Source organism: Chionomys nivalis, chromosome 2, assembly GCF_950005125.1.
Source record: "Chionomys nivalis chromosome 2, mChiNiv1.1, whole genome shotgun sequence".
Taxonomy (NCBI): Eukaryota; Metazoa; Chordata; class Mammalia; order Rodentia; family Cricetidae; genus Chionomys; species Chionomys nivalis.
Window position 1 is genome coordinate 81,219,553 of NC_080087.1, and position 23,306 is coordinate 81,242,858.

General features: G+C 50.1%; 1 protein-coding gene across 2 annotated transcripts; it reads left to right on the top strand.

The window, feature by feature from the left end:
* The first annotated feature begins 1,238 nt into the window (after nt 1-1,238).
* On the top strand, nt 1,239-22,849 carry Coq8b (coenzyme Q8B). Of its 2 annotated transcripts, none has more exons than XM_057761665.1 (15): nt 1,239-1,351; nt 1,677-1,781; nt 1,896-2,015; nt 2,162-2,228; nt 5,136-5,213; nt 7,405-7,527; nt 7,666-7,751; nt 8,744-8,884; nt 8,974-9,055; nt 10,123-10,216; nt 16,151-16,292; nt 16,384-16,491; nt 17,946-18,011; nt 21,468-21,554; nt 22,090-22,849. In XM_057761665.1, exons 2-15 carry the CDS (start codon nt 1,680-1,682, stop codon nt 22,390-22,392), a joined length of 1,599 nt encoding a protein of 532 aa, XP_057617648.1. In that variant the 5' UTR covers nt 1,239-1,351; nt 1,677-1,679; the 3' UTR covers nt 22,393-22,849. The 2 variants fall into 2 exon arrangements, with proteins under 2 accessions (XP_057617648.1, XP_057617649.1); XM_057761666.1 differs by lacking the exon at nt 1,239-1,351 and adding an exon at nt 1,444-1,461.
* Nucleotides 22,850-23,306: the final 457 nt, after the last annotated feature.

Below are 23,306 nucleotides of genomic sequence, written 5' to 3' on the forward strand. Positions count from 1 at the left end.
TATTGTCTGAAGTGATTTTTCAGTCTATCCCTTGTGGTGACATGGCTTGCATCGCCCAAGTCAGACCCTCCTCTTTGGAGGAGAACAGGAGGTACTTTTAGTCTTGAAATTGAGTCACCCATAGTAGGGACATTGCGTCCGGGCCCAAGGCTCCGGGGTGAATCATCTCATCCTGGGCTGAGAAGTCAGAGATGGGAACCCACCTCATACATCATACACATTTGAGAACATGACGTCCGGAGGCAGAGGAGGGCTCTTCTGAGGTCACATAGCAAAGGATCAGGCACAGTGATCTTTAGTTCCCGTCAAAGAGGGTGAGGCTAGACAGAGCACCCGCGTAGGGTGCTGTGAGGCACACACACATCTGCAGTTCTCCCTCTAGTCGGTGGTGGGAAAGATGTCTCAACCAGCAGCTGTTTCTATTCCAAACGAGAAGAGTGAGTCAATTTTCTTCCATGCCAAGGCTCCTGACTCAGCACTGGGAATCTTGACTGTGTTCTGGGAAATGTCTGGCCTTCAGAGGGCTCCCTCCCACTGACGGCAGTCTCTTGAGTGGGCGGGGAGCAGAGAGTAGGGTGCAGGAGGGAACACAAGGCACAGTATGCAGCCAAGGGGAGTCATGTTGAAGGCCTGAGCGGAGAAACGGTTTTCCTATGCCAGGCAGTGGTTTTAGATGTGCAAGGATGGAGGTTGGATGCCAGGATGTGGGTGTTGGTGCAAACTGGAGAGTCTTCATGTGCAAGGAAAATGTTTGCTTGGACGAATGTGTGGTTATATTGCAGGGGTGTGGCTCAGTGTTGGAGAAGCTTGCTTAGCAGTCACATGCAAAAGACCCTGCGTTTGTGCATCCACTGGGGGAAAAAATCCAAACACATACGATAGCTTTCGAGCTTGCCAAGAGGAAATGTAGCTGGATGTTGATGGTGCAGACCTGCAATTTCAGCAGGTGGGAAGTGAAGGAGTTCAAGGGCATCCACCTTTGGCTACAAGAGAGAGGGAGGATGTTGAGAGAGAAAAAGTACTGGGGAGCGGAGGAGGGATGTTTTCTCAAAGGCATCCCTCGATGCTTTCAAGAAATACCGTGGGTATGTCTGGGGCTCACGTGTCTCGCGGCTGACCCAGAAGGCTCACTGAGCCAATACTTAGGTCCCACCCCCTTGCCACACCTCCTCGCTCAGCGGGGTGTACTTTGTGCACGTCAACGAGCCGCTACGCTACCATTGGCTAACTGATCAGAGGGGGCGGGCATGCAGATGTTCCCGGAAACTCAAGAGGCCCGGCGTGTGCTAGACCGGGAGCCTGAGCCTGGTGGACTGGGTGCTTAGCAACGGGGGAGGTGCCCCATAACGAGGTATTTGAGGGGGTACAGGAGGGGAATTGTGGATACTTAGCAGCCCAGGGTAAGGCGCTGCCTAGCAACAAGAGGGCCTCTGAGAAGTAGAGAGTAGTCCTGGAGGATCTGTAGGTGTCTAGCAACGGGGAAGAACCCTAGCAACGGCAAGGCGTATAGTGTGTGTGTGGGGGGGGGGTGCTGGGGGCGCTTAGGGAAAACCTGAGTTCTTAGCAACGTGGGGGGTAACTAGGAGAAACTTGGAATTCAATTAACAATGGGCGGAGGTACTCAAAGAAGGGGCGAAACAAGGAGGCCCTGTCCTGTAATCCTTATTATCCCTTAGGCAATGTGGTTGGAGCTAGGGGCCGCGCTGCGCGGGACCCGTGGACCGCTGGGCAGGACTGCTCATCTGCCCTGTGGGGCCCTGGGGCTTAGGCCCCACTGGTGGGTAAGAGGCTGGGGAAGGGGGTCCCCGAAGAAAACAGGCTAAGGGTAAAATGATAGAAAGGCATCCAAAAAGGAGGGCTAGCTCTCCACTCCACTAAAACCCACTTCTCTGCAGGGACTATGTAGGGGTTGTCGGGCCCAGAGTGTTCATCAAGGCCAGTCTGGAAGAGGCCTGAGTGAGGAGGACATTCGCAGGGCACGAGAAGCCCGGCTCAGGAAGGCACCCCGGCCCCAGGTATCATTGCTTCCACCCCCACCCCACCCCCCTGATCCTCTGGGAAAGCACTGGGTCCCGATGCTGAGGAAGGTGGCAGCAGGCTGGCAGGGCTTATCTGCCACTCTGCCCACCTGCCCTACCTCACACCTTCTCCCCTTTCTCAGCTTAGTGATCGCTCGCGTGAACGCAAGGTACCTGCCTCCCGCATCAGCCGCTTGGCCAGCTTTGGGGGTAGGTGCAGCTTGGGGGATCTTCTTGTGACCTAGATCAGAGGCAGCATTCGTAGGGTGAAGCAAGGGAAAGGAGGAATCAGAGACAGGGTGAGGGGGGAGAGACGAGGAAAGAGTGCTGGAGTCGGCAAAGACCTGCAGACCCGCAGACCCCTGAAAAACAGGAATGTAAATGTTTATGAGAATCTGTCCTGAGAAGATCTTGTACCGTGTGTACTTATTCCTCTATTTATGGAAGAGTTTGGGGGTGGGGGAAATGTGTGACTTGACTTTAGGTCCTTTAGCAGGATTGTTCAAACCTATATAAAATGAAGGAATGTGTTACAGCCAATGTTTTGTCTGTGTGTATGTCTGCAGGCCAGAAGAGGGGACCAGACCTCATTACAGATAGATGGTTGTGAGCCACCATGTGATTGCCTGGAATTGAACTCAGGACCTTTGGAAGAGCAGGCAATGCTCTTAACCACTGAGCCATCTCTCCAGCCCCCCAGCCAATGTTTAAGAAAGGAGAGGAGACCAGGATAGCCATCTGTAATTTCAGCTGTTGGGATGTAGATAGGAACAGGACGTTCAAGTGCTCAAGGTCATCACTGGCTGCACAGTGAGTTTGAGGCCAGCCTGGGCTATGTGAGACCCTGTCTAGAGGAGAGAAAGGGAGAGGAAAGAGGGAAAGGAGGAGCCGGACATAGTAACACAAGCTTTTGTAATCCCTGCTCTTCAGAGGCTGAGGACGGAGGGTTGGAAAGCCAGGCCTGGTGCTGCATGCCTGGAAATGTAGCTGCCTGATAGGCTGATGTAGGACTACTTGAACCCACAAATTAAGACCAACCTGGGCATCGTGGACCTTGTCCAAAAAAGAGGGGAAGAAAGAGAGAGAGCATAGAAAAAAACACAAATGAATATCAAATATGGATATATATATAATACACATATGATCTTGTTGTTTTTTTTTTTTTAAATTTTATTTATTATGTATACAGTGTTCTGTCTGCATGTATCCCTGCATGCCAGAAGAGGGCACCAGGTCTCATTATAGATGGTTGTGAACCACCATGTGGTTTCTGGGAATTGAACTCAGGACCTTTGGAAGAGCAGCCAGTGCTCTTAATCTCTGAGCCATCTCTCCAGCCCTCTTGTTTGTTTTTGAGGCAGGTTTTCAGGCCTAGCTGGCCTGAAAGCAGGCTGGTCTCGAGCTCTGGGGTCAGCCTGCCTCTGCCTGCCGAGTTCTGGGATTAAAGGTGTACACCACCACACACTCCCAACACCCCCCAACACACAAATGCTTTTTCTGATAATATCTCCTAGTCTGGCCTCAAACTTCCGAGTCTCCTGATTTCACTGCCCCACTCTCTATGGGTTATTATGATGTAAATTTCTCCTTCATCACAGGTCCTAGCTCAGATGTTAAAGATGGGCTCAGTTGAGTGTTATGGGTAGAACTTGGGCAACGGTATGCCCAGCGTTTCGATGTTATGATTGGACAATTTACTTCACTTCTCTGAGCCTCAGTTTCCCTTTCTGCAAAATGTGAGTTTTTCTGGCAAATGCGTTTCACGGAGAACAAAGCTAGCTAATGCAGGGGACACAGCTGGCATCAGTACACCGCATGGAAACGCAGAAGGGCTGTGCAGCATACTTGGCAAATGCCAGCTGCAAGCTAGAGATGGTGGCAATGAAAGAGGCATGGGGCCTAACATATCTTTAAGAACAAGAGTCAAGGACTAGAGAGATGGCTCAGTGGTTAAGAGCCCTGGCTGCTTCCAGAGGTCCTGAGTTCAATTCCCAGCAACCACATGGTTCCTAACAAGTATCTATAGTGGTATCTGATGCCCTCTTCTGGCATAAAGTTGGACATGCAGATAGAGCACACGTATACATAAAATAAATAAATAAAATCTAGAAAGAATGAAAAAGAACAAGGGTCAAAGTCTGGAATGGTAGTACACACCTTTAGTCCCACCACTTGGGCAGAGGCAGGCAGATCTCTGTAAGTTAGGCCAACTTGGTCAGTATAGCCAGTTCCAGGTCAGCTAGGGTTACTCACTGAGACCTTGTCTCCAAACGATGTGCAAGAGGAGAATGGAAGCAGGAGAAGGAAATGAAGAGGAAGCCTGGGGGTTACACCACATTGCAGGGAGAGGAAGACATGGGAAATAAGTGATGGGCATAAAGAGAAGGGCTGAGAAGCAATGCCAAGACAGAGCTTGGAGTTGACATGCGTGAGGTCCTGGGTTCTGTCTGCACAACTGCGAGTAAAATAATATATATAAATGAATTAAAATAAGGCCAAGTATGGTGCATATTCCTAAAATCTTAGAACTGAGAGGTGACATAATGAGTTTAAGGCTAGCCTGGGCTACATAAGCATGTCAGAAGAAAGGTTAAGCGTGAGTCATTTCTGATGGTAGCTCCTGCTATTAAGGAGACTTCAGCATGATTTCCAGCCTAGACTACAGAGCCAAGCCAGACTGGCCAACTTAGTAAAACCCTGTCTGAATTGTTTGTTGTTTGTTTGTTTGTTTTGTTTTTCGAGACAGGGTTTCTCTGTAGCTTTGGAGCCTGTCCTGGCACTACCTCTTGTAGACCAGGCTGGCCTCGAACTCACAGAGATCCACTTGCCTCTGCCTCTCGAGTGCTGGGATTAAAGGCGTGCACCACCACTGCCCGGCTGAATTTTTTTTTTTTTTTAATATGATAGGGATGTACAGTTTTGGTAACATCTGTGAGACCCTGTGTTCAGTCAAAAGTGACAGAAGGAAAGAAAAGCTGGGGATACAGTTCAGCTAGGAGGGTGCTTGCCTATTAACTGAGTGACAATGGCCTCTAGACACCTTCCAAGAGGCAGGGGTGAGGGTCTGAGAGAGGAGCCCAGGCAAGCAAGCACAGAGCTTCCTTTCTTGCTCCTCAGGGCTGGCAGTGGGCTTGGGCCTGGGAGCACTGGCCGAGGTGACCAAGAAGTCGCTGCCAGGAGGAAGTCCGCAGCCTGGTGAGTAAAACGACATAGCTTGGGCATCCAGCTCCGGCCTCCAGGCCTGGGATAGTGCTAGAGCTTTGCTTACAGGCTAGGCGTGGGCGCGTGTGGCTCCGTGTAAATTGTTTATCTAGCACACAGAGGTCAAACACACTGACTGGTTCCCAGGACGCACACTGGGTGGATCACAACTGCCTATAACTCCAGCTCCACGGAATCCAGCGCCCTCTTCTGGTTGCTTTGGATTTCAGCACACATGGCACACACAGACACACACACACAAAAATAAAAAATCTTTTTTTTGGGGGGGTGGGGGAACGACAGGATTTCTCTATAGCCCTAGCTATCCTGAAACTCTTTTTGTAGACCAGGCTGGCCTTGAACTCAGAGATTCACCTGCCTCTGCCTCCCAAGTGTGGTTAAAAGGTGTGCACTACCACACCTAGCAAAAAAAAAAAAAAAAAAGAAGAAGAAGAAGAAGAAAAAGAAAAAGAAATTAAAATCAAGATATTTTAGACTAAAGTGAAATCAAGACCAAGACTGGGCTGGATACAAAGCAAGTTTAAAGGAATCCTGGATGACTTATTTATTTATTTTGAGGCAAGGTTTCTCTGTGTAGCCCTGGCTGTCCTGGAACTTACTCTGTAGACCAGGCTGGCCTGAAACTTACGGAGATCTTCCTGCTTCTCCCTCCTGGGTGCTGGGATTAAAGGTATGCACCACTGTGAAGAATTTTTTGAAGACCCAACAAGTCTGGGCTCAGTGGTAAAGTGCTTGCCTAGCATGTTTGAGTTTCTAGGTTCCAGCTCCAGTATCACAAATACAATGATCACTCTAAAGATAGTGTTTATGTGGCTTTTATTTATTGTTCCATTATTGGGGAGATTAAAACTTTGAATTTAACTTTTTAAATTTATATTATTTATTGAGACGGGGTCTCTCTATGTAGCATTGACTGTCCTGGAACTCACTCTGTAGACTGGGCTGGTCTCAAACTCACAAAGATCCACCTGCCTCTGCCTCCGGAGTTCAAAGATTAAAGGTGTGGTCTTGAACTTCTGATCCTTTTGCCTAGGCTGCTTCGGTGCTGTGGTTGGAGGCATCCGCTACCACCACTGTGGCTTATCTGCCTTCTGTGGTTGACTTTATGTCAGGGGGATACACTCATGTGACAAGGTTTAGTAGCTGTGTGTTCGGAACTATGTGGTCACTCTGTCTCTGTCTCTTGAGTTACACTTGGAGAAGGAACGGCACTGCCTTTGGACATACCTTGTAGAAGCTGCCTGTTGTCAGAGGCTGCACTAGCATTCTCTCATCAGACATGTCTGTCGCCAGAGGCTGCTCATTCCTTTCCCGGCCGCCCAGACCCAAATAATCACACAGAAACTAGATTAATTACAACACTCTTTGGCCAATGACTCAAGTGTATTTGTAGCTAGCTCTTATATCTTGAATTAACCCATTTCTATTAATCTGTGTATCACCACGAGGCTATGACCTACCAGTAAGGTTCCAGCATCTGACTCCTTCAGCAGCTACAAGGTGTCTCCTTGACTCTGCCTACTCTCTCTATATATCTTTGTTTGATTTTCCTGCCTAGTTCTGTTCTGCCCTGCCATAGCCCGAAGCAGCTTTTATATTAAGCAATGGTAATAAACATATTCGCAGCATACAGAGGAGAATCCCACATCACAGGTCTGAGTTTAAGCTGCTGCTCATCTTTCCAGCACTTGATATTAGCGGTGGGTTAGTAATTAATAGAATTAATAGATTCCGGGTCATTGTTTCTTTTCCCTTGAGACAGGGTCTCCTGTAGCCCAGACCTTGAATTTACATGGATCCTTCTCTGCCTCTGGCCTTCTGACTACTGGGATTACATGAAGAATCAATCCTCATGCCTAGCTCTTTGTTGTTGTTGTTGTTGTTATTATTATTTCTTACCTGTAATATCAGCACTCAGAAAGCAGAGGCAGAAGGATTTTATGAGTTTGAGGCTATCCTGGGCTACATTGTAAATTAAAAAAACAAACAGACCTTTAGTCCCAGCACTCAGGGGTAAAGACAAAGAGATCTCTGTGAGTTCGAGGCCAGCCTGGGCTGTTACACAGAGAAACTCTGTCTTGAAAAGCAAAAAACCAACCAACCAGCAGCAGAAAAGCAAAGTTCTTTCTGTGCACCTGTTACTGATGCTTACCTCTTTCAACAGACGGTGGCTCTGGACTGGGCTCCAACCCATTCCTTTCCGAGGCCAACGCTGAGAGGATCGTGCAAACCTTATGTACAGTCCGGGGGGCTGCCCTCAAAATCGGCCAGATGTTCAGCATCCAGGGTACAGCCTGACCCTCAACCCCCGACCTTTGACCTCATTCCCACCCCACCCCACCCAGCAGCCGGCCCTGATTTCAGGAGTTCACATGGAACTCCTCTTTGTCTCCCTCACTATTCCCTCATCCCACTGTCTCCCAAGACAACAGCTTCATCAGCCCCCAGCTGCAGCGAATCTTTGAGAGAGTCCGCCAGAGTGCTGACTTCATGCCCCGCTGGCAGATGCTGGTGAGTATCCAGTTTGGGACAATGGTGGCTTGGTAGCCCTCATCAGTGGATTGCATAGATCGACATATAATCTATAAAGCCCTTAGTCTATATCGCATAGAACTCCTAAGCCTGTCCCTGTCACTCCATGAGTGACATGCAAGCTTGAGCTGTGGTTAACTAAAGGAGCTCATGCTAGGACCTGGTGGCACATACTATCCTAGCACTTAGAGATAGATGCAGTAGGATCAGGAGTTCAAGGTCATCCTGAGCTCTGTAGAGAATCCCAGGCTAGCCTGGGCTACCTTAGACCTCGCCTCACACAAACAAACAAATTTGAAGGAGATGTTGTCCGTAAATAGGATAGCGTAATACCTGGCACTGAGCTGTTCTATGACTGTATGGGGGCATAGGCATCAGCCACCTAGCTGCCTGCTCTCTGGTCTGCTGCTTATCACGTGACTCAGGTAGTCACTGTGGCTCTGTGAGCCAGTCTAACAACCATGCCAGGACCACAGGAAACCCGGCTTCATCACATCCGCTTTATGACTTAATGATATGGAAATCCAATAAGGAATGCTATTAGCCTTCATTAACAATCCCCATGGGTGGTGGTGGTGCCTTCCCTTAATCCCAGCACTCAGGAAGCAGAGGCAGGTGGATCTCTGAGTTCAAGACCAGTCTGGTCTACAGAGAGAGTTGCAGGCCAGTCAGGACTTTACAGTGAGACCCTGCCTCAGAAAAACAGGAACTCCTCTGAGTCTTAGCAGTTCCTTTTCACATCCCTTAGTAAATCTATGTTTGCTTCCTCCACTCAAACACAGACTGAGTAATTTCATCTGGCTGATCTGTCACCTGGGCAAGAGGCTTCCCCTGATCATTGATTTTCACATCTGTAAGATGATGTATCAGCAGAGGGTGAGCCCCAGGCTCGCTAACACAAGTGCTCAGTACAGGGAATGAACTCCGCTGACTGGAACCATGATGGTAACTGTCATGCTCACTTCCTTCAGAGAGTTCTAGAAGAGGAGCTGGGCAAGGACTGGCAGGACAAGGTGGCCTCCCTGGAGGAAGTGCCCTTTGCTGCTGCCTCCATTGGGCAGGTACACCAAGGTGTGCTAAAGGATGGGACTGAGGTGGCTGTGAAGATCCAGGTGAGTGGGGAGGCTGGGCAGGGTTGGGGGTGGGCACGGTGCTGTCCCTGAGGCATGCGTGACTCCCCACCCCTCCTTCCTCCTGACAGTACCCAGGTGTTGCCCAGAGCATCCAGAGTGATGTGCAGAACCTGCTGGCCCTGCTCAAGATGAGTGTGGGCCTACCAGAGGGTGAGGTGCCCTGTCTGTCCCCACCAAGGGAGAGGAAGTGGGGCCAGCCTGGGACAGCGTTGTGGGTGTACATACATCACGTGGGTGACAGGAGGATGCCAAGCAGGGGAAGCTCAGCGAGGATGAGTGGATGTGACATACAAGAGACAAGTCTAGACAAAACGCACAGACAGACAGACAGACCAGTGTGCAGGGTGCCACAGAAGCAGAGAGAGGTGGGCAGTCCTGTTTGTGTTGTGTCACATGAGGGATCACCTGTAGAAGACAGCAAGTGTGTTCATGGGGAAGAAAGGCAGTAGAGAGATGTAGACAGGTCTAGGAGCGAGATGAGAGGCAGAGGGCGATGTGAGGTTTGTTATAAACAGAAGGCGGAGAAGATGGCCGGGGATGTAGCTCAGTACAGTGTTTGTCCGGCACGCACAATTCCCTGAGCTGAGCTCTGATACCCAATAGGGTGTGGTAGGGCATACAGCACCCCCACACTGGGGGTGGGGAGCAGACGTTCAGGGCCATCCTTAGCTAACAGCAAGTGAAAAGAAGTGCTGAGGGCTGTGGCAGCTCTCACTAGAGTCAAGCCCAGGCCTCAGACTTTCACAGAGACCACAGCTGGGGGAAAGACAGAGGGTAGGTGGCTCCGAGATGAGGTGGGTAACCTGGGTCTGGTGGCACACAATTATAATCTCAGCACAGGGAATCTGAGGCAGGAGGATTGCTGAAAGTTGGGGTCAAGCCAGGACTTTACAGAGAGACCCTGTCACAGATACACAGGCAAGCAGAGAAGCATGTCTGTAATCCCCGGATTTGGGAGCTGGGAGCAGGAGGATCAGGGGTTCTGGGTCATCCTTGGCTACATATTGAGTTGGAGGCTAGCCTGAGCTACACGAGAGCCTGCCCCCCCCCCAAAAAAAAGAGGGATAAAAAGTCTAGAACAGAGGTGCATGGGACAGTGAGAGCTGTAGGAAGAGAAATGTATGAGAACCAGAGAAGACAGGAGCGCATAGGAGCCTGAGCATTTTGGCAGGGGATGGGCAACCATCCTCAACTGCCATCCCTCCACACCACCCCAGGACTGTTTGCTGAGCAGAGCCTGCAGGCCTTGCAGCAAGAGCTGGCTTGGGAGTGTGATTACCGAAGAGAGGCTGCTTGTGCCCAGACATTCAGGTAAGCTGACGTCCCCTGCAGGCTCCCAGGGTACCGGGCTGGGCTGGATGTGATACTGCAGACTCTTCTTCCTTTGGTTCTTTTATCTCTCCATCCATTTCTTGCTATTGCATGTTCTCTGGGGGCCTGTGCAGGTCACTTCTCTCAGGGTCACAACCACATGGTGGCTCACAACCGTCTGTAATGAGTATAATGAGATCTGCTGCCTTCTTCTGGTGTGCAAGCATTCATGCAGGCAGAACACTGTAGACATACTAAATAAATTAATCTTTAAAAACAATAGCATCTGGGAAGGTCTCACTAGGCAGTTCCTGCTGGCCTGGACCTTGAACTTAGTGAATACAGCTCCACCTTTGTCTCCCACGTACTGAATTTAAGGCATGTGCCACCAGGCCAGCTCAACTTTCATTAATTTTAAATTTCATTTTAAACCAGGCATGGTGATGTTTACCTGTAATCTTATCACTTGGCAGTCAGTGGCAGGTGGATCTCTGTAAGTTCAAGGCCAGCCTCATCTACATAGGGAATTCCAGGCCAGCCAGGGCTACATAATGAGACCCTGTTTCAAAACAACAACAAAAACTCCAAAAATTTTTTAGTTTGTTTTGTGTATGGATTTTTTTTTTTTTGCCTGCACTATGTCTGTGCACCACATGCATACAGTGCCCACAGGCACCAGAAGAGGGCATTGGAACCCCTGGAACAGGATTATAGCCAGCTGTGAGCCACCAGGAGGATGCTGGGAACCAAGTCTGGGTCTTCGGAACGAGCAGCCAGTGCTTCTAACTGGAAGCATCTCTCCAGCATCTCTTGCTGAACCTAGAACTCCCTGATTTGACTAGACTGGCTGGCCGCAGACCCCAGGGGCGCTGGGACGACAGGCACAGACTGCCATTTGTTGCTGTTGACATGGTCTTCATGCTGTGTGGCAGGCAGTTTGCCCACTGAGCCGTGTTCTTGGCTCCTTAAGGAGCCCCATGTTCACATACCAACGACCCTATCATCAGCCTCCTTGATTAATTAAGTGTGGACATTTATATTGTATACCATCGGAATTTTATTCCAAAATGCTCAGAGCACCAATATGTACAAGCCTTAACCTAGAAATGTAAATCTATCAAATCTGTTCAGCAAGGTGGATAAGTAAGTTACGGTATTTTTGTTTTTGTTTTTGAGATATGTCTCACTGTGTATCCCTGGCTGGTCTCAAACGTTCCGATTCTGTCTCCCAAGTGCTGGGATTACAAGTGTGCCCCATTCTTGGCTTTTATGGTGTTCTCAATATTACTGGTTGAATCATTAAATTATTTTGAGTATATGTGAGACTTTGGATTCTGCTGAAGCTGGAATTACAGGCAGTTGTGACCCTCCTAATGTGAGTACTGGGGACAGAGCTTGAGTCCTGGAAGAACAACAAATATGCTCCAATTGCCGAGCCTTCTCTCTAGCCAGCCCCGCCCCCTTATCTTTTCAGACAGGATCTCAATGTGTAGCTGAGCTGGTCTCAGACTCAGTGTGTGGCTGTGTTGGCTTTGTACTCCTGATCCTGCAGCCTCCAGCTCCCACTGGATGCATAGGCCGCCACATCCGGGTCTCAGCGGCAGACTGTCTTACGACAGGAAAATGAAGGGGCTACGGCTACAGACCAGTATGCTTCTGTCCTGGATTAAGGACAACTCTAGTCGGAGGGTGTAGGTCAGTCGATGTTTGCGCAGCACACATCATGACCCCAGCACCACACACACCATGTGTGGTGGCTAATGCCGGGAGGTGGAGGCTGGAACGTTAGAAATTCAAGGTCATCCTCTGCAAGGCAGCTAAGTCTGAGGCAGCCTAAGCTATGGAGGCACCATCTCAAAAAACAAAACAACAAAAAGACAAAAAGCAAGAGACACCTTGAGAGAAAACTCTACAGTGTGGCTCACAAGTCTGCTATGACTCCCAGCATGCCAAGCTCAGGGCCAGGGGAGGAGACAGTCCAGAGAGACAGCAGCCATCCAAACCTGTGTCCTGGACCCTGATGACTATGGGATTCAGTCTCAGGTCAGCCCTCACCAGGCTGTGTGGCCTGATTCTGTACAGTGGCCTCGGGAGAGCATTCCCATAGGGGAGGTGTGCTGATTAAATGCCTGGCTCTTGAGAAGTCGGGCCAGTATCAGAGACCACACAAACTAGGGCTAAATTCCAGCCCAGAGTGGGACCCTGTGGAGCAGGTCAGAGCAGCCCCACCTAGGATCTCCCAAAGCCTGCCCCTGGTGCCTGCTCATCTGCCTGTCCCCAACATCCCCACGGGTCCTCATTCATCCTCTTTGCCCCCTGGTCTACCTGGACACTTGTGGTTCAGCTTATCACTACTGTTGGCCGAGTCTGGCGCTGACCTCCCATCCACCCGGCCAGCACTGTCCAGTATCAAAACACACAGTATTGGGGAGGTGATATGTGTACATGTGTGTTTGTGTATATGTGAGGCATGTGAACGCCAGAGAACAACCCTAGTTATGTTCCATCTGGTGTTTGAAACAGAACCTTTCTCTGGCCCAGAACTGGGTGGCCATTGCGCCCCAGGGGACCACGGGCTGCTTCCCCATGTCTGGGATTACAGTTGTGTGCACCACACTCAACTTTCCCCCCAAACTTGGGTTTTCATGCTTATGTGGTAAGCATTTTATTCATGGAGGTAACTCCTTGACCTTTCGTTGTTTGTTTGGGGGCTAGAATGCCATGTAGCCCAGACTAGCCTCAAACTCCCTATGTGCTAAGGATGCCCTTGAATTCCACCTCTCTATGCTAGGACTATAAGCATGCACATCACACCCAGGTCTCAGTGGCAGACTATGACACAGAACATTACCACTGTGACATTGCAACTGTCAACCTGCTGAAATCACTAGGCACTCCTGGAGGGAAGCATATGTGTACCACGCTAGGCACTCTTGGAGGGAAGTGTATGTGTACCACGCTAGGCACTCCTGGAGGGAAGTGTATGTGTACCACGCTAGGCACTCCTGGAGGGAAGTGTATGTGTACCACGCTAGGCACTCCTGGAGGGAAGTGTATGTGTACCACGCTAGGCACTCTTGGAGGGAAGTGTATGTGTACCACGCTAGGCACTCTTGGAGGGAAGTGTATGTGTACCACGCTAGGCACTCCTGGAGGGAAGTGTATGTGTACCACGCTAGGTACTCTTAGAGGGAAGTGTATGTATACCACGCTAGGCACTCTTGGAGGGAAGTGTATGTGTACCACGCATATACTTCTTGTCTCCGGCTCCCAATTGCTGAGATTACAGGGATGCACCACACATCTGGGTCAGAAAAGGATTCTTCAATTTAGTTACCACTGTTGAGCCGGGCGGTGGTGGCACACGCCTTTAATCCCAGCACTCGGGAGGCAGAGGCAGGCGGATCTCTGTGAGTTTGAGGCCATCCTAGTCTACAAGAGCTAGTTCCAGGACAGGCTCCAAAGCCACAGAGAAACCCTGTCTCGAAAAACCAAAAAAAAAAAAAAAAAATTTAGTTACCACTGTTGAGAGCACAGGGCCCTCCTGCATCTATAGGGGACACATTCCTAGACACCCATAGTGGATGCCTGAAACCCAGTTAGTTCCAAACCCTGCATAGACTGCTTTCTCCTATACATAGGTATGGAGAAGTCAGACTTACAAATTAGGGACAGTGTTTTCTGCTGCAACACGCTGATGTCACTAGGGAGATCTCTATTCCAGGCTTTTGTTCGGACTGCCATCCTTCTGCCTCAGCCTTCTGAAGGCTGGGGTTAGAGGCCTGGCTCACCTGAAGCAGCATTTGTCACGCACCATGAGTACAGCTTGCAGTCTGTGGTAAAATCAGCACGGATCTCTCTTCTTCGCCACAGCTTCACAGATAGATTTGTGCTCACTGAGAGTCTTAATGGACTATGGCTTTTTTTCCTCATTGAACCTGAACATTTTACCTTTTCACTTAAAGAAAGCACTCTATGGGCTGGTGAGGTGGCTCCTCGGGTTAAAGAACTTGCCACCAAGCCTGGTAACCTGAACTTGATCCCTGGGGCCCACATAGTAGGAGAGAACTGTTACCCACAAAGTTGTCCCCTGTCATTCACACAGACTCCATGGCATTTGTGTGACAGTCAGACAGACAGACACACAGACTTAAACATGCACTAAATGAATATAAAAAAAATAAGAAAAAAATTAGCCCATTGTCACCCTCCTGTAAGCAGCCCTAATGAAGCTCATTAAAAAAAAGCCATGGAGCCGGGCGATGGTTGCACACGCCTTTAATCCCAGCACTCGGGAGGCAGAGGCAGGCGGATCTCTGTGAGTTCGAGACCAGCCTGGTCTACAGAGCTAGTTCCAGGACAGGCTCCAAAACCACAGAGAAACCCTGTCTCGAAAAACCAAAAAAAAAAAAAAAAAAAAAAAAGCCATGGAGGGGGCTGGAGTGATGACTCGGTGGATAAGAGCACTGACTGCTCTTCAGAGGACCCGGTTCCATTCCCAGCACCCACACGGCAGCTCACAGCTGTCTGTAACTCCAAGATCTTACACCCTCACGCAGACATGCAAGTGGGCAAAGCAACAATGCACATAAAATACAAATAAATAAATTCAAAGAAAAAGAGATGTGTGTGCTACCACACCCAGCAATGTTATTTTAAAAGAAAAATTGTGAAGGGGGACCATAGGGGTGGGACGGACAAGGAAGATGACAGTGAGGTGACGGAAATGCATCATTTGTGTGCTTATGAAATCGCATAGTGAAGCCCACTGTGTGCGACTAATATATACTAATTGAAGAAGACAAAAAATCATGGAGCTCACTCTGTAGACCAGGCTAGCCTTGAACCCACAGAGATCTGCCTGCCTCTGCCTCCCAGGTGTTAGGACTAAAGGGACTTACCACCACCCAGCAGGAATTTACTTTTTTAATTTATATTTTTACTTTATGGGTATAGGTGTTTTGCTTGTGTGCACCAAGTACATGCAGTGCCCTCAGAGGCCAGAAGAGGGCGTCATATTTTCATAGTTTCTGAAACTGGCATTGTAGACAGTTGTGAGCCACCATGTGGGTGCTAGGAGTTGAACTCAGGGTCTCTGGAAGTACAGCCGGCGCTCTTAACTGTTGAGCCGTCTCTCCAGCCCTTTTTTCTTTCTTTCTCGCTTGCTTACCTGCTTTTTGAAACAGCACCTCATCATGCACCCTGGGTGATCTGGAATGAGCTATCACAGAGGCTGACCTCCTGCGTCCACTCCCCAGTGCTAGCAGGCATGCACTACCTCATGCAGCTTCGACCCAGGTTTACCACGAGTCACTGAAGTTCTCTGGTGACCCCAGGAGTGACTGTTGACTATCACTGTAGAGTCATAGACTTAAAAAAATTTTTTTGTTTGTTTTTGTTTTTTTTAGGCAGAGTGTAACAACCCTAGCTGTCCTGAAACTAACTCTATAGACCAGGCTGACCTCAAACGACTTAAAAACTTTTTTAAAATAATTTTTAATATTTATCATTTAATGTTGTGTGTACATGTGCATACACATGTGTGTGCATGCTACAGCATACATGTAGGGCTTGGAGGCCAACTTTAGGAATATGCGGGCCCTGGGGTCAAACTCAGGTCATAGGCTATGGGTCAAGTGCCTTTGTCCTCTACGCCATCACAACCATAAGTTCTTTCTAAGTGACGCATGAACCAGATATTCTGAGCTCACTGTCAAGTCACTGGAAGGGCTGATGGGAGGGAAGTGGTAACTGGGTCTCCAGCCACACGCAGTTAAAAGACCAGTCTGGCCAGGTAGTGGCTGTCACCCAGGGTTGCCACACCAGAGAAGTGAGGAGGAAATGAAAGCCTAGAGCAGCGTGGCCTGAAGGGCCTCTCAGTAAAACAGCCAGTTCAAGCCAAGCCTCTCATTCTTCGCCTTCTTCCTGCCCCAGGAAGCTCTTGGCCGACGACCCCTTCTTCCGGGTACCAGCTGTGGTGCAGGAACTGTGCACTGCACGTGTGCTGGGCATGGAGCTGGCTGGGGGCATTCCTCTGGACCAGTGCCAGGGCCTGAGTCAGGACATCCGGAATCAGGTACATCTCCTTGTGGGACAGGAAGGGGGATGGGCCAAGCTCACACTTTCTCTCCTGGATGCCCCACTGAGATGTCTCCTTCCTCCTGTAGATTTGCTTTCAGCTCCTGAGGCTGTGTCTACGAGAGCTGTTTGAGTTCAGATTCATGCAGACAGATCCCAACTGGGCCAACTTCCTGTATGACACCTCCAGCCACCAGGTTGGTTCCTGAGGATATGAATCAGGGTACATCAGCTAGCTAGCTTCTGAAAAGACCATTTCCCCAGGGGCCAGAGAGATGATTCAGTGGGTAAAGATGCTTGCTCCCAAGCCCACCAGCCCGTAAGTCAATCCTCGGGACCCACGTGGTGGAAGCAAAGGACTGAGTAGCAAGTTGTCCTCTGACCTCCACACATGCACCATACATAATACAATAAATACAAAAAAAAAAATGGGGCTGGAGGGATGGGTCAGTGGTTAGAGCACTGGCTGCTCTTCCAGAAGGACCTGAGTTGATCCCCAGTACCCACCCACACAGTGGCTTACAACCATCTGTAACTCCAGTTCCAGGGGACCCAGTGCCCTCCTCTACCTCTGTGACACCAGGCACCCAAATGGTGTACAGAAATATATGCAGGCACAGCACCCATACACATACAATAAACTTTTTAAAGCTATAAAAAAAAACAAAAAACCCAAATGAATGAACCAGAGCTAACACCATGATGGGGAAAACTACAAGCCGTCTAGGCCCCAAGCACAGATTACAGGACATTAGAGGAAACACTGTGCAGCCCAGGTCGGCGCTGAACTTCTCATCCTTGTGCTTCACCTGGAATTGCAGACACACGTGTCCAGGCCTGGCTTCTCTGTAAATACAAAACTTTAAACTATGCAGCTATTACTGTATTAGATATGGTGTGTGCCTACATACGAATGTAGAAGGTGTGCGTAGGAATTTCAGGGGAAATTTACTTTTTAAAATTATTATTTTAGAATTTATGTGTACAGCCTGCATCTATACTGTGCACTGTTTGTGTGCAGTGTCTCAAGAGGCCAGAAGAGGACATCAGATCCCTGGAACTGGAGTTTACAAGAGGTTGTGAGCCACTGTGTGGGTGCTGGGAATCGAACCCGAGTCCACTAAAAGACTTACTGAAGTGTTCTCAACCACTGAGTCATCTCTCCAGTCCTCAGAAAATTATTTAATGGTATTAGTTTCAGGAAAGTGATGACCCTGGAGAAGGTCCCGGGAGTATACAAGCAAGGGAGGAATAAACCTGTGATGGTGGTATGGATATTTTAAGCTGAGTAGTAGGACTTGTGGGTATTCACTTATTTTCCAGATGTCTTATTTCTTCATTACTTTATGGGCCCAAGATACCCCAGGTGTGATGGTGCACACCTTTAATCCAGCACTAAAGCTCCGTCTTAGGGTACCTGCCTAGAATGCACCAGTTGGGGGTTAGGGGTGTTCAATCACAAAGGCCTGGCCTCATATCCACAAACAAGAGGATGGATGTGTGACGCGCCCAAGAATACAGTGTTTGCCTGTCTGTAGGTGTGGCTGAACAGCCAGAGTGGGGCTGTAGGAGACAGGGAACTGTCCTGACCACTTCAGTTGAAGTGGGGATGTCAACCTCATCCTACATTCCTGTCACCCGTTGTTCCCAGGTGACTCTACTGGACTTTGGAGCAAGCCGGGCATTTGGAACAGAGTTCACAGACCATTACATTGAGGTGAGTACCCCCAACCCTGAGGCTTCTGAAGGGTCAAGGGTCAAGCTGGATAGTAAGAACAGGGTAAGAAGGAAAAGCAAACTGGATCTAAGAAATATGGGCCTTCGCTGCCGAGCGGTGGTGGCACACGCCTTTAATCCCTGCACTTGAGAGGCAGAGGCAGGCGGATCTCTGTGAGTTCCAGGCCAGTGTGGTCTACAGAGTGACACTCTATAATAATAATATTAATAACAGCTAATAACGATCAACCACTTAATATTATTACAAGTAGCGTCTGACTGAAAGTGGCCAGGGCCACTTAGAGCTCCACTTTACAGGTGATGGAACAGAGGCTTAGAGAGCAACTTCCCCAAATCCCAGCAGGCCTGTGAGTCACAGGTAGTCTGGGTTCAGAGCCCATGTCCCAGACCTTGCTGAGAGAAGAGCCAGAGATGACCTCCCTGTCCAGCGTCTTGACGTCCAGCCTGCGCCTCACAGGAAGCTGTAGCTCCTCAAGGAGTGCTTTCTCACCTACGTGGTTCTTCCATTTCTTCCAAGTCAGTCAGTCTCAGAGGCTGCAGAGACCAGCTCACTTGTGTCTACATACAGCTTATGTTTTCTGTTTGTCTAGTTGTCACTTCAGACATTCTCTGACATCTCCTTGGTGCCCAGCCCTGCTCCTCCACCCCCATCTCCCCATCACAGAGCTCACCATCTGTGTTCCACAGTCAGGGACACAGAAGGGTCAGGGCTAGGCTGAGGAAATGGCGGCTGTTGTGAGCATCTAGAGGAGCCTGTCCCAGATTGAGGAAGAGGAGCTTTTGAACTGAGAGCTGAGGGATGTAAAATCAGGAAGAAGCCTTTCAGAGAGTTCCACTCCCTGGTGATAAATATATGAGCCTGGGGGGGTCATTCATATTCAAATGACTAAAAGAGGGAATTTAGGAACATCCTTTCTGCACGGTGGTACTTCTGAACAGAAATGGCCATTTCGGGGATGGAGAGATGGCTCAGCGTTTAGAGTATTTGCACCTGAGTCTTAGTCACTGTTGTATGGCTGTGAAGAGACGCCATGACCAAGGCAAACTTATAAAAGAAAACATTTATTTGGGGGCTGGCTTGCAGTTTCAGAGGGTGAGTCCATGACCCTCAAGCCATGAGCATGGTAGCAGGCGTGGTGCTGCAACAGCAGCCGAGAGCTTACATTTGGTCCACAAGCAGAACGCAGAGAGAGAGAGAGAGAGAGAGTTAACTGTGCCAGGTGTGGACTTTTGAAACCTGAAAGTCAACCCACACTTCCTGCAACAAATCCACCTCCTAGACTTTCCCAAATAGCTCCACCAGCTGGGGACCAAGTACTCGGTATTTAAACCTATGAGCCTGTAGGGGCCATTCAAACCACTACACCCCAGCTCAGCACCCAGCACCCATACGAGCTCATAACCATCTGCAAGCAGGGGATCCTTCATACATGGATCAAAGGGAAACCCGTGTTCTGATTGGATAGGCAGGTGTTGGGTGGAACCCAGTCATGCTGGGTCCTAGGCTCCTCTGCAGTAGGGACTCTTATCTCCTGAGGTGCTTCAGAAAGGACTTGGGGAGCAATAGAGTTGAAAACTCCCCCCCACCCCGACAGCAAGTAACCTCCAAGACTGGGGACTGAGCCCATGGGGGCTGTGAGAAGTTATGGAGGTGCTGGCTGGGAGGAAACCTAGTGGACAAAGGGCCATAGGCACTAACAGTCTTGAAGACAGAGGAGAAAGGTGGCTGAGACATGGCCAAAGACTCTGGCCCGAGAACTTTTCAGGCCACCTCTAACTGCTGACAAGAACTGGTGACACACACTACCCCACACAGGCCATTTGGGACATAAAGCCAAGACCTCCCTGAGTACTTGAACCATCTATTTCTCCTGGATGCTCCCTTCCAAAAACCACCTTAACCTTTAAACAACAACCCCAAGACTGTTGTTTGAATGTGGTGGCCAATAATCAGAGTACTTGGGTCAGGACAGGACAAGAGAATCATGAGTTCAAGGCCAGCCTGGGTTTCTTAAGAGCCTGTTTATTTTTAGGTGCATTGTGTGTATATACATATACATATACATATACATATGCATATGCATATGCATATACATATACATATACATATACATATACATACATAGGCGTGTATATATACATACACACACGCATATATATATATATATATTCATACACATGCACATGCATGCCCACATGTACCATGGGACACACGAGGACAGAGGAAAATCTGCTGAATCAGTTCTCTTTCTACCATGTGGGGCCTGTGGGGCCTGAGAATCAAATTCAGGTCATCAGGCTTATCAGCACTTTTAGTGACTGAGCTATCTTTTAAAAAGGGGGGGGGGATCAGCCCATTTATATGGAACCCTAACAGAAGGCCAGACAGCACAAGTAGGGGAGTGACAACAGAATTACTTATTCGTTCCCCCCCCCCCCAAAGAAAAGGGCAGTACAGTGGGTTGGGGCTGGACTGGCTCCTTCCTCTGCTCTGAGCTCGCCTCTTCTGTACAGGGGCCCAAGGACAGCCAGCAATAACCAGTGACATCAAGCTCCCCGCTGCAGGCACAGTGCTGAGTACCACACAGTGATCCCAAGAGGAACCTGGTTCCTCCCATTTAACGGATGAGAAAGCAGAGGCCCAGCTATGGTTTGCCTAGAGTCCTCTGAGCCCCAGGAACTGGTGCAGATGCTTCGGGGTCTCCCTAACAGGACTGGACAGGAACTTAGCTCCACAGCAAGGGACATCCTGAGTGCTGTCTCATGACCAGTGCAGCTGGACCCATCTGGAACCCTTACACCCAAGGAGTTCAAAATCCAGTGGGGGAGATGGCCTCTGGCAGTCTCAGACACCAAACACCACCCATTCGTATCTGGTGTGTGGACCCACCAACAGTTGTGACTCTGCCACTCGTGGTGGCGGCATCCAGACAGTTCTGCATTCTCAGTGTGGCAGAGCCCTCACCGTTTCCACCACAGACTCTCCCCAGTCCTGAGGGAGACATAGCAGGGACAGAGTAGGGAGGGGAAGCTTCTAGGAGAAAGAGTGTACTCAGGACAGTTTAAATGGAGGTGGGTCCAGGGTGGGCGAGATATCCCCTCCCCACTCTCTTCCTCCCTTCCTTTTTAACCATGTTACCTGATAGTCCAGGCTGGCTTTGAACTCATAATCCTGACCCGCCTCCTGAGGGATTGTGGGTATGTACTACTATACCTCTTTGGCTGGTATTTCCTATTATCTAGAGCCTGTCTTGTAGCCTGGTGTGATGGTGCAGACCCCTAACTCTTGCAGGCAGAGGCAGGAAGATCAGGAGTTCACTCTTATCCCCAGCAGCATAGTGAGTTGAAGATGGTGTAGGCTATGTCAGGCTGCCTCAAAGCAGAAATAAAACCCCAAAGCCTCCCTTCCACATGGGTCTATCCTCTGACATCCCAGGTGGTGAAGGCTGCTGCTGATGGAGACAAAGATCGAGTCCTGAAGAAATCCCAGGATCTCAAATTCCTCACAGGCTTTGAAACCAAGGTTGGTGGCCACTGGGCAGAAGGGCTGGTGTGTTTGTTGCTGTGTTTTCTTTAGGGGGCTAGTGTCTTTGGGGAGTGGAGGACATAGGAGCTGCCCTGGAGAAGGATGTGGGGGGAGTGGAGATTGTATTTCTATCCCAGGGGAGTGGGATAACTGTATGAACTAGTCTATACTGAGGAGCTCTGGGGTGGGCTGGAGGGTATGGCTACTAAGGGGGGGCGGGGCAAGCACCACTATTTATTCTGGGGATCCTGGGTTTGAGGAGTAGAGAGGCTGCTATTCTGTCGGAAGCCAGGGCTTCTTCAGAGTAACTGGGGAGTTGTGGACAGTTGGTGTCTACTTATTACTTTTCCGGCATCTTGGGCTAGCAATGCAAGTCTTCCACCACGGAGCCCCACCCCGTCCCCAGCCCCTCACTGGTGGATTCTAGGCCAGCTCTACCAGTGAGTCACGTCCCAGCCCTTGCAGTTTGCCTCTTCTGAAGTAGTCAGAGGACATTATGTCCGTCTGGATGCATCTGCCATCCCCACCCTAGGCATTCTCCGACGCCCACGTGGAGGCAGTGATGATTCTGGGGGAGCCCTTTGCTGCCTCGGGTCCCTACGACTTCGGGGCTGGAGAGACAGCTCACCGAATACAGGGCCTCATTCCCGTGTTGCTTCGGCATCGGCTGCGCCCACCACCTGAGGAGACCTACGCCCTACACCGCAAGCTAGCTGGGGCTTTCTTAGCCTGTGCTCGCCTCCACGCCCACATCGCCTGCCGGGACCTCTTCCAAGACACCTACCACCGTTACTGGGCCAGTCGCCAGGCACTGCCACTGCCAGCAGCCTCCTGACTAGAAGGACCTCCCTGCCGACCCCACCATGACTGATTCCATCCGGGGATACCAGTTCCACAGCGGGTCCTCTGCTACGGCTCTTCTTACCCCCTGACGCTCTGTCCTGGTCCCAGAGACTAGTTTTTTGTCTTGGATCTTCAGGCCCCTGAAGTTAGTTCCCTGATCCAAAGTGGGCTTCCTGGAATTCTAAACCTGGGAGTCAGCAAATTACTGCCATCATCTAAGTGAACCCTTGGCTCCTTCATGGGGTTCACTCTTATCTGGAGGGGGCGCCCCTCAGCCCCAGGTCTTCCAGGATCCTCAGGAGTAAGGGGAGATGGTGACTGTTGGAGGCGGTCCTCACCTTTGCCTCCCTCGCTTTACCAGCTGCCTTCTTCCGGGGTTCCAGCCTGTGTATTGGTGGATGGGGGTGGGTGCCGATTCTTCTCTTCGAATAAAGGCACCCTTTCCCTTCCCCCCAGCTCTTTTCTCTCTGCGCTAAGGGGGAGGAGCTCATAGGCGGCTCCAGGTGCAGATGGCCTGACCCTTCCCCCTTGTCTAGGGCCATCTGTTGCGGGGAACCTCCTCCAACCCCCCCCCCCCACGTGCTGACCACCTGCTCCGAGGGCTGTGGCAGCTGAGAAGTACCCTCCTATCACACATTCTCGCCCCTCACCCCCAGCTTCAGGCTCCCACATGACAACCTCGCCTTTGCTAATGGGCCCTAATGCCCCTACCAGCTGCTTTGCCAAACCCACAGGGCCGGAGTGGATGTGCAGCAGCGTCCAGAACTAGGACCTGGTCCTATCCCAATGCCTTCTCTCCGCAAGCCAGAGTGCTCTCCCTCTAGGATGTCGGGGTCTGTTCCTTTCCCCTCCCCTTGCTTGCAAAAAGTGCCTCGTCACCGCTTCTGCCCGCCCCCGCCGGGCTGG